The sequence below is a fragment of the Diabrotica undecimpunctata genome, chromosome 3 (assembly GCF_040954645.1).
Source record: "Diabrotica undecimpunctata isolate CICGRU chromosome 3, icDiaUnde3, whole genome shotgun sequence".
Lineage (NCBI taxonomy): Eukaryota > Metazoa > Arthropoda > Insecta > Coleoptera > Chrysomelidae > Diabrotica > Diabrotica undecimpunctata.
The window spans coordinates 86,244,162-86,261,482 of NC_092805.1; the positions used below are offsets into that span (position 1 = coordinate 86,244,162).

Sequence of the window (17,321 nt, forward strand, 5' to 3'; positions counted from 1 at the left end):
GTCGAGTGGAACGCACGTGTTGCACGTGGTACCACTAAGGAGCGGTTTGCTTCTAAAATATGAAAGAGTGGGGCAATAAATGCAACTTTAGATATTTTTATATGTAGATGCCGCGTGGTCGTAGAATAGGATTAAATTTTTGCATTTTATAAAATTGTTTAAAGAAAATAATATTATTTTAACTTTTAATAAATTAATCTTTTTAGAAAAATTATTATAATTCAAATTTTTAATTGAAATATGTACAAATCTTAAGTATAAATCAGTTTAAGACTATATTGTAATAATTTCACCAATATTCATTCATTGTGAAAATTATGTTTTAGATACTATTAGTTGTTATTTTAAAACAAGATTAAATAGTACCCATACAGCGTAAAAACTTTCACATATAGGTACTATTCATTAAAATGTACTGTTAAAGTTTATTTTGTTATTTCAAAAATAAATCAGGAATGCTTTTTGTTGTTATTGAAAAATTATGGATGAAATGGAAGTTTTGGCGAAATGGAAAATTTCATAATTTAGTAAAAAGTTTCATTGAATACTTTTTTTTTTAATTGAAATTTTTTAAAATTGTTTCATTAGTTTCTGGGCAGAAAAACAGTATAATAAAAAGTTATGTGACGGTTTTTCGTTGTGTTGGAACAAACCAATTTTTAATTCAAAGTTATACAATTAAAAAAATAAATACTTTGAATATTGTAAATATCATACATTTTTAAGTTTTAAAATTAAAAATTTAACAATTTAATATATTGAAAATAAAGATTTTATTGTGAAAAAACAAAAAAAAAGACAGTTTGCAAATCAATGGCATCGAAATTTGTTTGGGCGTAGATGCAAAGTTACCCGTTCGTACTCCTTTCCCACTTCCCCCTAACTACATATTTCATTATGAAATTTTCAAGATAGTTTTAAGCCGACGGCCACGGCACCACGCTGTGAGTTTATGCAGCCACCCTCTTAAACCGTAACCAAATCGCCCATTTGAACTGGTCTTCTATAAGCGTCTATCTTCTTTGGTTTAAAGTTTGTCTGTCCCAATAAGACCACAAGATAGATTTAAAAATTAAAAATATTTATTGAGTTGTCCTATAAGCAGTAGCAGAATTTTTTGCAAAAATTTAGTCTTCATAATGAGTATTGCAAGTTTATCTAGAATAATACCCAACTTTCTACAGTAAGTCATGTCTTTTTATTTTCTCGCTTGGAATATAACTTAAACTATTCTTTTAGTTGTACTAGCTTATTTGTGAAATCGATTTCGCCTTATCAAGCTTCTGAGATTGAAAATGATGTGGATCTTAGACCAGGAGACCTATTTAGAATCAATGAATATAGATGCATAGTTGATGAGTTTGTCGAAGGTAAATCAGATGAATCATTAGATATAAATATTGCCATCAATCTTTCAGAAGGAGGAACTTTCAGAAACTAATTTAAAATGTTTATCTATATTTGAAACAGTATCAAATATTGTATATTCGACTGACTCAACTTCTCTTTATCTCAATTCAGTTAAGTACCTTGTCGAATATTTTGCTTACAAATGTATTAAAAAAATAATTGTAAAGAGTGTGAAAACTACCTATATTCATCAAAATGTTAATTTTGTTTCAATGACTGACCTTTTATTATTTTTTAAAGCTTCTAAACTTTCTCAAAATAGTAATGAACTTTTTATTTTTTTGATATTAAGTAGGAGCGGATCCATACAGCCAAGAACACTGTTACTAATGTTGATGAGGCTGAATAGTAATTTGCTAGATATTCGTAGTGTTTAGTTAGCAAATAAACAATGTTTGACACAATTTTCTACTCAGGATTAATGTTTTCTGTACCTACTAATAATTGTTATAAATGGTTGACTGATTCAGTCAGGTTAGACAGATAAATATAGCTTTATTAAATTTTTTTGTATTATAGGTTCATCATACTTTTTTAGTCTTATCCTTTGTTATGTTGTTATGTTTTGTTTTTATGATTTTTTTGTGTTATCATAACCTCGTCTTAACATGATAATATTTTCTAAACTGTAGTGATCCCCACCCAGTCTGTCTTATGTACAGTACTGAAAGGCTTCTACTTGGTTCTGAGCCCCCCCCCCCAAATTTTTTTAAATCAACATGTTTGTATTTGTAATAAATTTTAGTATAGAATCAAACACTTCTTTCGTAATATGGTTTAGAAGGCAAATTATATTTGTTGGGAATTTAGTATAGTACATCCACTAATAATTTTCCAACATAAACATGTCTTATTCTGGTATCAAAGAGACCGCCTTTCAAATCAAGGTTGTCAGACATATTTCCTAAAATTCCTAAGGTTATATTTAAAAAATATTCTCTATTCTCTATTCGTTATTATTCAATTGCTAGTCAACGAACGACACTCTTAAAAAATAATATGAACTTATTCTCAAAAATATATATATAAATTAATTAACTAGGTACTAATATTTACATGGACTCTTCACTAATGAATTAAAGCAACCGTGAACTTTGTATATATTACTTATATTCTAAGTAATTTTCGAATATTGGCAACATTGTAGTCTGGAGAGAATTTGAACGTTCGACGTTGCCCTGTTGGTGAATTTAGCGGTAATACTTTTATAGATATAATGATCGACTTTTAAGAAATCAGACAACTTTTAAGAATCCAAGTTCTCAAAAACGGTTTCAAGAATTGTATTATTTTTTTCCAAATTTCATTGATTTTATACCTTACCTGGAAACATGAAAAATTGCAGATATATTAATAATGGTATTAAGGTTATATTCACTAATTTTAAACTCATGCATTATGGCAACAGCGCGAAGCGCAAAGCCATAAATTCTAATGAACACCTGTTGTCTGGCTATGCGATACACTAAAATATTTCCTATTGCAGAGGCGGAGGCTTATAAGGTATAGGTAATATAAGTTATAAGTAATATTATATTTTTCTAGGATGGCATTTTTTAAGATGCATCAACTTCTGTGTTATCAATAAATAATGACAATTATGTTAATGACAGCTCTGAATTAAAAAATAAAGATTTGCACGTACAATCCCAAAGAATAGTTTTAAATATGTATGAGTGTTTGAAAAAAGAAAATATTGGGATGGCTGATAATGCAATTGTTTCGAGAATTCATGTATTAAAAAAATCGGGTATAAGACGATATATACAATTATTAAATTAGGCACAGTTACAGATCATTCCTTAAAACGAAAGCGACCAAATAAAAAATTGGGTAGGATTGACACTGCTGCAAAAGACGTTATTCAGCGAACAGTTTACAATTTTACAGGCACACTGACGATTCTTTTCAGTCCTTCTAATTAATTTCTTTACAGCTATCGCGATGCATCTTGAACAGTAGTATTCATTATTATACAGTGTGTCGCATTTAAGATGAAGACAACTCTATATATCAGCTACTAAAATACATACAGATTTGACATTTTGCACAGTCATACATGTTGTTAGTGCACATTTTTTTAAGATAGTCATCTGAAATTTAAATTTTAAACGCGGCTTACTGCGAATCCACAAACAGGGTAAATTTTCGATATTTTGCTTCGCGTTAGAGAAATCGGAAAAACTTATTTGGAAAAGTTGTTCCACTTATTGTAAACGCACATACCAAATTTCATGACAAAATTCGCAATTTTAGTTTTTCAGTATTATTTGTAATCTCGATCCTAAATCTACAATTGGCTGTCTAAAGATGCATCTCGGGACAGCCAACTGTCCGTTTTAGAATCCTGACTACAATTGAAGAGCTTATTTCCAAAGTGTCTTACATCCATATAATGAAATCCATGAAATTACAGATTTTCATACAAATTTAACATACAAATTATACAATTTTACAATTTTCATATGCACTTTTAAATGGTAAATAAGAAGTTGTTTTGGTACATATAACTTTATTCTAGACTTGAAGAAATCTATAAAGTTTAAAAAAAGAAAATTTAAAAAATCGAAATTTTGGATTTAAGACACTGGAAATAAGCTCTTCAATTAATGAAAAAAGTAAAAGTGCGAATTTTGACATAAAACTTTGTTATGTGGGGTTAAAATAATAGTGTTGTGAGCCCGCTCCCATTTGAAAAAAAAAAACTGATTCTGTCCTTTGAAGAGTCCTATTCAAAAATGCCCCGTTTAAACAAATCGAAGGTTGAAGGGTGCCGGACATTTTTGCCGGAAACAATTCAAATTCAAAAGATCACCTTTTTCTGCTACGGAAAATATTGCTCCGATTTCTCACCAAAATCAATGTTGATACTTTAGTTTAGATACTCTTGAATCTCAAAAATACTCATTTACATATTTTTCAAGCCTCGAAAATGCATATTAGGTATCGCATTTTTCGGATTTTAAATCGCTTATATCTCCAAAACTATTAACTTTTGAGAAAAATGACATAGATCTTATTTAGAGTCACCCAAAAACCTAAAAAATATTTTTTGGAGCACAAAAGGTGATATTTTGAATTTGTTTAAAAAATTGTTTAAACAATTTCTGCCCAAAAATTGAGAAATTTTCCTGAATATAATTATGTAAAAATTAATAAAAATTATATGATTTTTCTTGAAATATGCGTTTGATAACTGATCCCTTTTCTTAATTTCCACGCCAATGGTCGGCATCGACATCAAAGAACCTCAAAAGCCGACGCTTGGCAAATTGACAATGGAAAAAGTATACCATTTCTTGCAAAGTTTTCCATTATTTTGTTTGTGTGATTAAGATCGGCTCTCCTCACACATATCAGTTTCTAGTATTCTTATTTTATTCATATTGGCTGGGTATGATGCATGGCCAAATTATATTCTTGTTAATAAGACAATTTGTCTTTGGCTAAATGAGTAATTACTATATCAGTAGGTTCTTGGGATATTTTTTTTTGAATTAATGTATACTGTGTTTTATGCGTTACAATAATTTGCCAAATAAGCTGTCCATTTTTGATACATGTTTTTTCATACATTTGTATGTAGTCTGATAGAGAAGTCTCATCAGTTCCTATAGTTTATCTTTATATCAGTATAGTAGTATATATCAGTTTCTAGTATATTAGTTTTCCCAGTATTATCAGTTTGTATACTATCTTTTGCAAGTTTATCCATGTGTGTATTATATTTTATACCTATGTGTACTTTTACCATCGAGCAAAAAGACAAAAGAGGGAATGTAAAGGTAGTGGGGGCAAAATTATTGTTAGACAGGAAGTGCTATCTTGAGAGGCCAAATTAAACAAGGAAAGAGAGTCTTTCCTTGTTTAAGAAATCAAATTTAGTTGGGTTATGTTATTATTTGTCCCAACTGTCACATGAAATCTTATTTATATTGAAGTTTTTTAACAATTGTGTCACATTTTAGACTGTTATCGTTAATATTTAATTAAAATTTTCTCGTCTAAGACACATTCTGAAAACTATTTTATAGCTACTGTTAATAAGTGTCGGAAAATTTAAATTGGGCGCATTCGCATTTCCGGATATGTCAGCCATCAGAGGCCACTTTTTTGGTCGCCTTTTCATAACGATTAGATTCCCTCTTTTGTCTTTTTGCTCGATGACTTTTACCCAGTTGATTTGTTAGTTATAGTTTTTTTTTAGTAAGTTGGCCCATGAGCATTTGGATTTTTTTAACCCATTGGTGAACTATCTCAGGACTTATATTCACTTACTTTTCAATAGCTTTTAAAACTGACCAATATTTTCCAATCCTTTTAATACTCCATATGCCTCTTCTGTGAAAATTGAACTTTGCTTATTCATTTGATACTTTTTGATTTGTGCTTGTGGAATAAATATTGCGCAACCTGTAATGAATTATAATAAGTAATGAACTTGATAATCTTTGCATGCCTAGAGATGTTGAGTTTAAAAATTTTTGTTATGTGGAAAATTCAGTAAGTTGTTTTTAAATAATTATATAACAAAAAAATAAATGAAATCAATCCATCATTTTTAAACATTGATGGGTCTTATAAATGATGGCGATAATAATTATTAGAATTAGATTTCCGAAGTGGAAATTGAAACGTCAATAAACGTATTTTAACCTTTAATTGTGGCTTATTCCCATTTAAATATAAATTAATTTAAAATGCCACAAGAAAATAGCTTTAGAATTTTTTGTTATGATATTCTATACTTAATTTAAAACAGATTAATAAAGATAAGTATGAATTATAATAAGTAATGAAATTAGTAATCTTTGCATTCCTAGAGATGTTGAGTTTAAAAATTTTTGTTACGTGGAAAATCTCAGTAAGTTGTTTTTAAATAATTATATAACAAAAAAATAAATGAAATCAATCCGTCATTTTTAAACATTGATGGGTCTTATAAATGACGTCGATAATAATTATTAGAATTTTTTATTCTGATATTATAGACTTAATTTAAAACGGATTAATAAAGATAAGCGGATAGTAGAAGGGAAAAACCTAAAATTGCTAGTAATGATAAAATAAATTGAAAACTGCAAAAGTGAGTCATGAATAGAGCTATACGCAGTATCTATTTATTTATAATTTATTTTCTTTTTAGGACTAAATTTAAGAAATTAACCCATTTTTTGCAACTACTGTGTGTAGCTAATTGTGCTGTCTTTGTCAGCATCATTCAATTTTATAAAAACAATTTTCAAAAGTGTAATGTAAAAATTTCAATTTTATATTAAAAATTTCTTAAATATACATTAAGTTATTATAGTTACCCTTACCTAATTTTAATTTTTTAATGTTTTTATTACACTGCTTTATATTTTAAGTAGTATACATATACTTAATTACTTTTTTGTCATTAATATTTATATTATTTTTCCTTTTACTAATACCTTTTTACTTTCATAAATATTTGACAATATTAATTAAAAAAGAAACTAACAAAAACAAAAATTATACACTAAGAATTAATTTTTAAACAAATCATCTACTTTGAATGTGATATTTCTCTTGCATGTATACTATAAGTACTTATATATTTAATTGTCAATAAATAAATATTTCTTCGCATGTTTCGTTAGTTTAATTATTTATGAATATATTGAACAATAACACTTTACATTGAAAGTCCTTCATTCCTTTATTATCCTTAGATTTCTAAAGTACACATTGTTGAAAAAGTATTATTTGTTTAATAAATACTTTTTTGTGAATTTATTTTGAAAAATCATCTTTGCTTGATCTTTAAAATATTGAAAAAGTATTAATTCTTTATTTTATACTGTTTTGATCCATTTGGCTAATGCTTTTTGAAACAGTATTAATTAATAAAATAGTCTTTTTTATATTCATTGGATGCATAATGAAGAGTAGCAATGTTTATGCATAAGTTTATTTTAACTATCTATTGTTGTGTGACAAACTATATACTGTTTTTACCTGTAAAATGTTTATAATTTGTCATATAGTCTAATTTTTTTTGTTTCTCAAATTATCTGTAACATTTATTTTAACAAATGTCGATAGTATATAGGCTCAATATAGAATGCAAATAATATTATTTAGTTAAATATACTCTGTAGTAAATTGATAGTATAACAATCATTATATTCTATATGAATAAAAATCAGTTATGCAGAGTAGGTATATTTTAATAAATGTCATAAATGTATACATAAAATTAATTTTAATTTTAATTAATGTCATCAGTTTCTGTTCAATTAAGATAAGTTAAATAGTTAAAAGAAAGATTATATTGTAATAATTGCACAAATTTTTATTCACTTTGAACATTATATTTTACTAGTATTTATTAAAAAAAAAAAAAATTGAATAGTACGCATTCAGCGTGAAAACTTTCACACAAAGTAAAAAGTTACTGTTTAACATTTCAAAAATAATTCCGAAATGCTTTCAGTTGTTATTAAAAAAGTCTGCGAAATTTCATAATTTAGTAAAAAATTTTCATTAAATACTTTTTTGAACAGGCAATTATACAATGAAATAATTTCGAAAATATTCTAAAAAGTTTAACGAAAAATCTTTAGAAAATTGAAATTTTTGTGTTGAATATATTTTGAAAATTTTATAAAAAGTGTCTTGTATGACGTTTTTTACAGGAAAAAACTATAGCCGATGAGATAATTTTAAAAAAGTTTCATGAACAGTCTTCAAATTTAGAAAAATTTCACATTTCTGACAGTTTTCAAAAACATAAATTTTAAATACTGAGAAATTTTTCAGAAATATTTTACAACTATTCCTATGAATAATTTTTTGAAAAAATTTAGGAACATTTCAAAAACATTAAAATGTTAACCCTCCATTGCACACACCATTTAGACAACAGCAAATATTCTTTTTGGAAATATATGAAAGTATGACCATTTATATTAGTTTCAGCTAGTTAATCATTTAAAAAAAAGTGTATTCAGATATACATTGTGAAAATAGTATTAAAAAAAGTTGGATGACATACTACTGAATGAGCGACCTGTTTCCTAACTCACTAGCCCAACATAAACTCTGAACATCTGCCTTGAAGTAATATAGACACCTGTTGTTTCTTAGGAATTCAAAAGTCATCGCTAGCTCGCCTATACATAGGCCAAGCAATTATAACACACATGTCCATTAGATCAAAAAATATTCAAAGATAATATTTCCTTAACCGGATCTCTGTCTGGTGAAGTACTAAGGGAGAATCTATTAAATCCACTATACTAGGGATGGCGGTTTTTGAGAAAACACCGGTTTTCGGTTATACCGGTTTTTTTTGCTTACGGTTTAACCTGGCGGTTATAACCGGCCAAAAAAACCGGTTTTTTCAAAAACCGGTTTTCGGTTTTTTTAATCCAATAGTTACAAAGTTACATTTACAATGCACTTTAGTTTGCGATACTTCATTCGACTCGATATCAATATGGTCAAAATTAGTACTATCGAAAGAACATCAATATCAATATAAATAAAACACAATGTTTAATAAAACCATTTTATTATATTTATTTATTATTTTATTATTAATATATATTTAGTGATTATTATTAAATATTATATAGCTAAAGATTAATATATACATATTGCAATAATATTCAATAAAAGAATATGAAGTAATATTTTAAGTAAAAAAGTATAGGTTAGAAGGTTACAAATAGGTTACATTATATGAAATGGATTTCGCATTATGTTGGCCAGTATTTTTCATGAAGCCTATTGAAAAAAACTCGTTCATATATATGTTGGTCGGTTAAGCGGCTTCTCTCATCTGACACAATATCATTCAATGATGACACCAGTCTCTTTGATGCCACCGAACTTCCGACCAACGACATGTATTTTTTTAGCTATAAAAGCCAAGCCTGGCATACAGGTTCTGTTCTGATCCCAGAATGAAAACGGATCACTTGGCAGCAAAGACCGCTGCAGATATAGAGTCAGTTCATTTGAAAAAGAACTTTGAATCTGTGTGTCCTGAGAACTTGAACTGAAACCACTGTTTACCAACTCCAGATCGTGTGAAGACCAAAGAGGGTTTGATTTTAAACTCACTTTGGCTTCTTCATTCTGGAAGGAGAAAGTTTTCCGATTTCGGTAAGGTACGTCCTAACTTCCGAGCCTAAATTGGATGTGACTGTCTCCGCTATATACGGATTCAGATATAGTTTTTTGAACCTCGGGTCCGTGATTGTAGCACGGCAAAGCAGGGGATTTCGTAAAAGCTTGGTGCCCCTCTCTTGAAGGCTAGTTATAAGCTTTTGGCATAACTTTTGAGCTGTACTAATGTTTGGCTTGAGGTTTTTTAAAAATCTTTCGATAATAGACACAAGGAGGATAACAAGGCTAGCAGTAATGTACTGGGAACCCGAAATCTCCTTTATGGCCTCATCAAAAGGCGATAAAATGCTTACAATTTCAGTGATTAGTTTTATATCTGAACCAGAAATCATCCTTGGTGCTTTTTTAATCGAGGGATCTGCCAATATTGCAGCTATATATGGGGACATTAGTGTGAATCTGTTGATAATAAAAGGCAAAATAGAAGGAAAGCGAGGAATTGGAAGAAAAAAATTGTCCTGGTTACGTAATATCAGAAACTGGACAGGACTTGGATTTGAGGAACTCTTAAGAACAGCTGAAGATAGACAAACGTTTGCCACCATAACCGCTAACCTCCATTGATGGAGACGGCACTTGAAGAAGAAGAAGTGTGAATCTTTTAAGCATATGGTAGACAGAATTCCATCTGGTTGTAGTCAGATGTAGAGAGCAGTAAACCAAAATTATTATACTACTACTCAAGAGAGAGCGCTAAAATAATTCAGGCTCTATTGTCAATGAATATAATGAGAGTAGAATATAATATGCAATAATTGTATTCAATTAATGATGCAAATTTAATTTACCATTTAAAAATATAATCCTCTAAAATACCCACCAATTTTCCTCTCCTCCCAAACCCAAAAAATTCCCCACCCCAACCATTTCAACTTATAAAAAATTTCCCAGACTCTTTCAAACGGGATTTAAAAAAAATAATATCAACATAAATATTTTACTTAAAAATAAATTGAATAATGCAATTCATCTTTTATTTTTACTACCATCAAAAAAAATTATCATGTATTACTTTTAACACGTTTGTATATTTGTATAGGTACATTTTAACTCATTTAATACTTCCTGTATGGGTGTATCGTTTTGAAAACGTAGGGAAATCCTTGGAGATTTGTATTCGTAATCGGTAATTCGATATTTATAGTTAGAACATTATTTTTGGTAATCAGAAACAGCCATTCACCCACTTTCAATATCAAGAGTCAAGTGTGAAAAATAGATGATGTACCAGATCACTTCTTATGTAAATATTATGATTGCAAATACCTTTACAACGAAATATTATAATAATAATTTTTTCTGGCTGATGAGAGTTTGCACTTTCAGTTTGCTTCTGTATTTATAAAATAAAATAAAATTTTTTTAGGTAATCATTATTTTTGGTAATCAGAAACAGCCATTCACCCACTTTCAATATCAAGAGTCAAGTGTGAAAAATAGATGATGTACCAGATCACTTCTTATGTAAATATTATGATTGCAAATACCTTTACAACGAAATATTATAATAATAATTTTTTCTGGCTGATGAGAGTTTGCACTTTCAGTTTGCTTCTGTATTTATAAAATAAAATAAAATTTGAATTATGGTTTTGTTTGCAATAATTACTTGTAATAATGCAATAATCCTAATCACCGTAAAAACCTAAAAACCGGTTTTTACTTTAAAAATAAAAAACCGGTTATAACCGGGACAAAAAAACAACCGATAAAACCGGTTATTGCGAAGTAAAAAAACCGGTTTTCGGTTAAAACCGGTAGGTTTTTTCCATCCCTACACTATACCCATAAATTTATTGTATAAAATAATAATGCTGGGGCATTTTATGGTTACACTTTCCTTTTCTGATAGTAACTCTGGACAGTCGTTGCAGAAGAAATACTGTCAAATGTATTTAGCAATGTCACTGCTTTATTGTGATACCATTGACCAATCTGGCCGTTTTACTTTTATGAGCAGCAATTTTTCGACATAACATCCTCGACCTTGCTTCATTAGTACTTTATCTATTGGCAGCTTGTCATCGGGAATCCTGTTTGTACGAATTGTACCCAAACTCTTGATGCCATTTTCAGAAACTTTATTTGCAACTTAAGTCGACTTTATCCTACATGATTTATTACATGAGATTTGTTATGATTCATCGTTTCTATGTTTTAAAAAATCATGTTTACACTGAATGATAAGTTGTGACTAATAATATGAGTGATAATGAGGTTACGCTAATTGTTCTTTTTGTTTCTGGTTTGACACAGTAAAGGTAACAACTAGTAGATTTATAAACTATTATAATAGAAAATAAATCTTTGTTTACATTTGCTTCCTGCCTTTTAATAATAAATCAGTAACAACTGTGTACAGCTAATAGTAAGAAGAAAAAGATCTGACGCCTTTTGGGGTGTGGCTGTGGGCCAGGTGGCTCTTACAAAGAGATAGTGGACGGGGTATATCAAATTTAGTGTTGAGGAATTAAAATTTGAAGAGCCAGCAAGTTTTAAAAAATTTTGCCGCATGTTATCAAATGCTTTAGACGAACTTCTATATAAAGTCTAACCTGCTATAAATTTATAAAACATTCGGATACACAATAATTGCGTGAATGTCTATCATAAATAATAATGACATAAGAATAAGGCGCGATATGTAAATATGTTGGTATTACCTGTTATCGATATTACATGAAGAGATATTATCGAGAATCATATGATTTTATCATGCGGAATAGATACCGCCCTATTCTCTATGACGAGCGCATGACAATGCTTATGACAAAATCATATGACAAATCATATGATAAATCATGTAGTGTAAAGTCGACTAAGTCTATAGTCAATATCTTATAGATATTGCATTTTAATTTGTATTGTATTATTATATGGAATTATGTTGCACTGTATTGTAGTGTATTTTTTATGTATATTATTGTCTACATAACTACAAAACCAATTGTCATCAAATAGCAAAAAGTTTTGGTTTTTTGGTATGCGTTCAGCTAAAGGCCCATTTACATTTGTCACTTTTGATGATCATCTTGGAGGAATCATCCAAAGTGACAAGTGTAAATTGCCTTTCATTGTGATTTCATCCAAAGTGTACACTTCAGATGAAGAATAAAATATATCGACCCTTGACCAACTTTTGATGAAAGAGTCGTTCCTCGAAGCGATGATTCATCGAGAGTGAAGGCCCAGTGACAAATGTAAACTGCCGACGTTCACTTCACAAACGCCAGTCGATTGTTTTGGGTTTTGGTAGTTTTAAGTAGTTTTATTTGATTTAAATTTTTGTGGAAGTATTGTGCATACCTCTTATCGTGGCAATGTCATTCAAGTGGCAAGATAAACACATGGAACTATGAGTGCTTGTGGAATAATAAATGCAGTGATCACAGCAAAACAAACGTACGGGAAAAAGCGTACTTATCAATGCTGGCCGATTTAAATTTGCCTGGATTAACTGTACCCGACATCAAGGCAAAAATAAAAACTATTAGAACACGTTATGGAGCAGAACTTTGCAAGATAAAAAATTCAGAAAGAAGTGGAGCTAGTGCTGATGACGTTTATGAACCCCGACTATTCTGGTTTAAACTTGCAGACGTGTTTCTACGCAACATATGCACTCCAAAAGCAAGTTCTTCAAACTTGAAGGTGAGTACTCTCAAATACATATACTTACGTAAGTATTTCTTTTTCTCAAAATGATGTATGATTAATTTTTGCTAATAATAATTCACAAACCAAATGACAAATCAATTTCAAAGCCAAAAACAAGATGTTTATTTTTTCTTTTTTGAAGTTATACTTCTATACGCGCGCTCCACGTTGGAAATTTGTATGGGAGTGAATCTGTGAAATCATTACATATGTAAGATAATGAGTAAGAGAGAGACAGAAGATATATTTTCTCTCTCTTCCTCTCTCGAATATAAAAATGTTCCTTTTGTATATATAATTTAATATTATATATAATATATAAAGATATATATACATATAATATTATACATATAATAAAATATTTATTAATATTATTATTTATGTGATATGTTTTGTATTATTTATTAAATGTTCATAATTATATTAGTCTTTTGTATTTCAAAATAATAATCTCAATAAATCACTGTATGATCCAGAACTGTCAATTTTGAAATAATTTTGTGTCATGTCCTCGGTAGTATAGTAGTCAGTATCCCCGCCTGTCACGCGGGAGACCGGGGTTCGATTCCCAGTCGGGGAGGACTTTTTTATTAATATTATTACATTATTGTCATTTTTAAATACTTATAGATATTGCATTTTAATTTGTATTGTATTATTATATGGAATTATGTTGCACTGTATTATAGTGTATTTTTTATGTATATTATTGTCATTTTTAGATACTTATGAATATTGCAGTTTAATTTGTATTGTATTATTATATTAATAACAAAATAAACAATGAATTTTATTGCAGAGTATGTGTAAAAAAAATTTTGCATTCAACTCCTTTCATACATGTATGAAAATAAAAATATACATTTTCATCAAAATATTGATTCAATCCTTCATTGTTAGTAAGTTGTTATTAATTCTGTTTCTCTTTCTGCTATGTCTTACCTATAGAATTACATATGTAATGATTGTGCAGATCGACTCCCAAATACATTTGTAACGGCGAATGCGTGTATAGAAGTGTAACTTCCACCGGCAGTCCCACTGGACTGCCACACCCGTTTTTTTTTTTTAAATTTGTTGATTACTAAATCATTTTCAATTGCCATGGTACAATGTCTGTTGTGACAAAACGTTCAGCATAATAATTTCGTACTTCTCCTGCTGCCCTGCTGTAGTTATTTAATGCACCGTGGTGTATTTCCTCAAGACCACTATGTGGATGTTGGGTAGCGGTACCTGGTTGAACCCTTCCTTCTCAGTTTTCAACATCCAGCATATCTCTCGGGATGTATGGGTGTATGGGAGTTGAAGTCTTTCGCAACCAGTTGTAAAGAGCGCATGTAGTTTTCACCACTTGTTCCGTTGTTTGTATAGAGAGTGGAATAGGTTTCTCAAAGATTCTAAATTTCGACACAAGTATGCCGAATGTGTTTTCCACAACGCGACGGGCCCTTGAAAGTCTGTAATTGAATATTTTTTGTTTTTCCGTTAGCGGACCACATCTGGAATATGGTTTTAAAATATTGGTTCTCAATGGGAAGGCATCGTCAGCGACGAAAATTCCTTGTTCCGGTATATTCAGTGAATTATTTTGCAAGGCCTCATTAAAAGTTGATTTCGCAAACACTGCAGCGTCATTTACTCTTCCATTGGTTCCCACATCGATGTATATGAAATTGTAATTGGCATCAACAATTGCGAATAGTATCGTACTGAAATTTTTCTTGTAATTAAAATACTGTGAACCAGTGTTTGGAGGACACCTGATGGTGACGTGCTTACCGTCCATAGCCCCACACACATTTGGAAAATTCCACAAAGTTTCGTAGTCTCGCATCACATTTTCCCAGCTTTTAACTGTGTTAGGCACCTGTAACAAGCAATAATTATTAGACAGTGTACATTATTCTATTTTTAGAGCTTTGTATTTGTGTCAACTTTCAATTGCTTTCGGGAATGACTGATTTCATGTAATTTCATGTTTTTTGTTTTAGGAGTTAGAATCGACGAGAAAGGGCATTTCTGGAAAAGCAACCGATGATAGCCAACATTTGGAACAACGTGAACAGCAAACTGAGCAAACAGCACACATTCAGGACACTGAGACAACATCTCCAAATATGATTGCAACGTCTTCGGCGGTAATTACGAGTACTCCAAAAAACACAAAGGGGCGTAAACGTTCCCTCAATACTACCGTTTCGGGGGTTCAGGACGCAATAAAACAATTGAAGACACTATCGGAAGAAAATAAGCAGGATCTGAACAAATTCGACGTGTTTTGTGACAGCCTTGCTATACAGTTGAAAAAAATGCCTTTAGATAGGGCTCTTATCTGTCAAGAACAGCTACAGAAAGTGATGACACAAGAACGACTCTTCCAACTCTCATCACACCCTCAGTCTCACTCATCCATGTCGTCCAGGTCACCTGCTGATTATCAACAGTCGATACCAACTTCAGGCCGGTACTCTGCGATGTCATCAGCGCAAAGCAGCACACATTCACGGCAGTCACAAAACCATTACTACCAATCTACCGAAAAAGATGACGATTATGAAAGCACTCAATATAACAGTGATGTTTTGTCCGATGCCCTTTCTTCAGCGGGATTAATAGTTGGTGATGATTTAATGCCTTTATAATAAATTATCTTACGTTATTTTATACAAATAAAAAATATTTTCAAAATAACTTAACCATTTGAAACTTTTTATACTATAAACTTTTTATTCTGTTAACCTATGAATTAATTAAACTACAAGATGTTAAATTTCTACTTACCATTATAAAATCTGCCAAAGAGTTGTATATAGCCTTGCATACCTCAGGCAAAAATCGTGAAAATGTGCTTCTTGGAATTCTGTACAGTGCACTTAAGGTACCTATATTATCTCCAGTCGCTAGATATCGTAGCGTCATTTGTAGTTTTATTGTAGGGCTTAAAGCTTGTCGGAACTAAGTATCTTTTTTTCTTATAAACGGAGTTACTTTGTCTAGAAGATATGCGAATTGCTCCTCGTTCATTCTTAAATGATTTCTATACACCTTAGGATTTTCCTCTGCCCATTCTCTTAACAGGGTTGACGAAGCTCCCAGATTTGTTCTCCTTGAAACCCATGGCTTCACCCACCAACGTCTTTGAGCACGTTTACGTGTCGATAAAATTGCGTTCACTTCATGTAGCAGTCCACGTGAAATTAAGGCAATGCCTCTGCGTATAATTTTTTGATTCCTTCTTGAACGAGAAGACATCACCACTACTCTAGTGGTTGACCTTTAACTTTTCACAGACACTAACACTGTGTGCACGAGAGGTGAAACCAGCAAACTGGATGAAAATATGTAAACGAGGATGATTACCCTGGATGATTTCACTCTAAGTGATTCACTTTGGATGTACATCAAAAGTGATATAATGTAAACCCTACTTAAGTGAATAACTCCATTACTGCTAGCACTTATATTGGTATGTTGTCTGGTGGTTTATGTTATGTTAAAATCAAATGGTGCATTCGTTGGAATCATCGGTATACACTTAATCAAGACATCAGGTCCTATGTATTTTTCCTTGATTATCGTTGCCTGAATAATATTATTCATCAGCCTTTTCACAGTCAGTCTCGTTCCATTGCACAGTCAAGGTTAATTAATGTTACGCAGCATAATGAAAACTGATCATACTTTTAATTGTATATTGTTAGGTGGGAGTTCAGGCAATTCAAATGAATTCAAATTCTGTAGTTTGATACTAGTGCTGCATACTGCTGATGGGTTTTCTACACATTTTTCTTCGTTGAGTAGGATGAGGGCTGCCTCTTTGACTTTTCTTTTTTTCATGTCTGTTTCTTTCATGATTATTGATGCACCTTTCCATTGTGGTCTGTGGTCGTTGTCCTAGGTGTGTTTGCATATCCTGGGATTTCTAGAAGTCTCTGTTGTTGATGTATGTTCGTTTATCCTGACATTAAGTGGTATTACGGTTTCTCCCACGTAGAAATTGTTGCATTCATAGAGTATTTTATAGATACATTTTTTTTATCTTTACTGTGTGTTGTTTTGTACAGAATAGACCTTAATGTGTTGGTTGATTT

At 30.6% G+C, this 17,321-nt stretch overlaps 1 protein-coding gene across 3 annotated transcripts; it reads left to right on the forward strand.

Annotated features, from left to right (window-relative positions):
- The first annotated feature begins 1,026 nt into the window (after window positions 1–1,026).
- LOC140437000 (uncharacterized) lies at window positions 1,027–15,879 on the forward strand. Of its 3 annotated transcripts, none has more exons than XR_011950339.1 (3): window positions 1,027–1,183; window positions 1,240–1,370; window positions 6,557–6,957. XR_011950339.1 is itself a non-coding variant. In XM_072526213.1 (3 exons), the coding sequence occupies exons 2-3, from the start codon at window positions 1,356–1,358 to the stop codon at window positions 15,870–15,872; spliced, it is 666 nt and encodes a 221-aa protein (XP_072382314.1). In that variant the 5' UTR covers window positions 1,027–1,183; window positions 1,240–1,355; the 3' UTR covers window positions 15,873–15,879. The 3 variants fall into 3 exon arrangements, 2 of the variants coding, with proteins under 2 accessions (XP_072382314.1, XP_072382313.1); XM_072526213.1 differs by lacking the exon at window positions 6,557–6,957 and adding an exon at window positions 15,222–15,879; XM_072526212.1 differs by lacking the exons at window positions 1,027–1,183; window positions 1,240–1,370; window positions 6,557–6,957 and adding exons at window positions 12,889–13,221; window positions 15,222–15,879.
- Window positions 15,880–17,321: the final 1,442 nt, after the last annotated feature.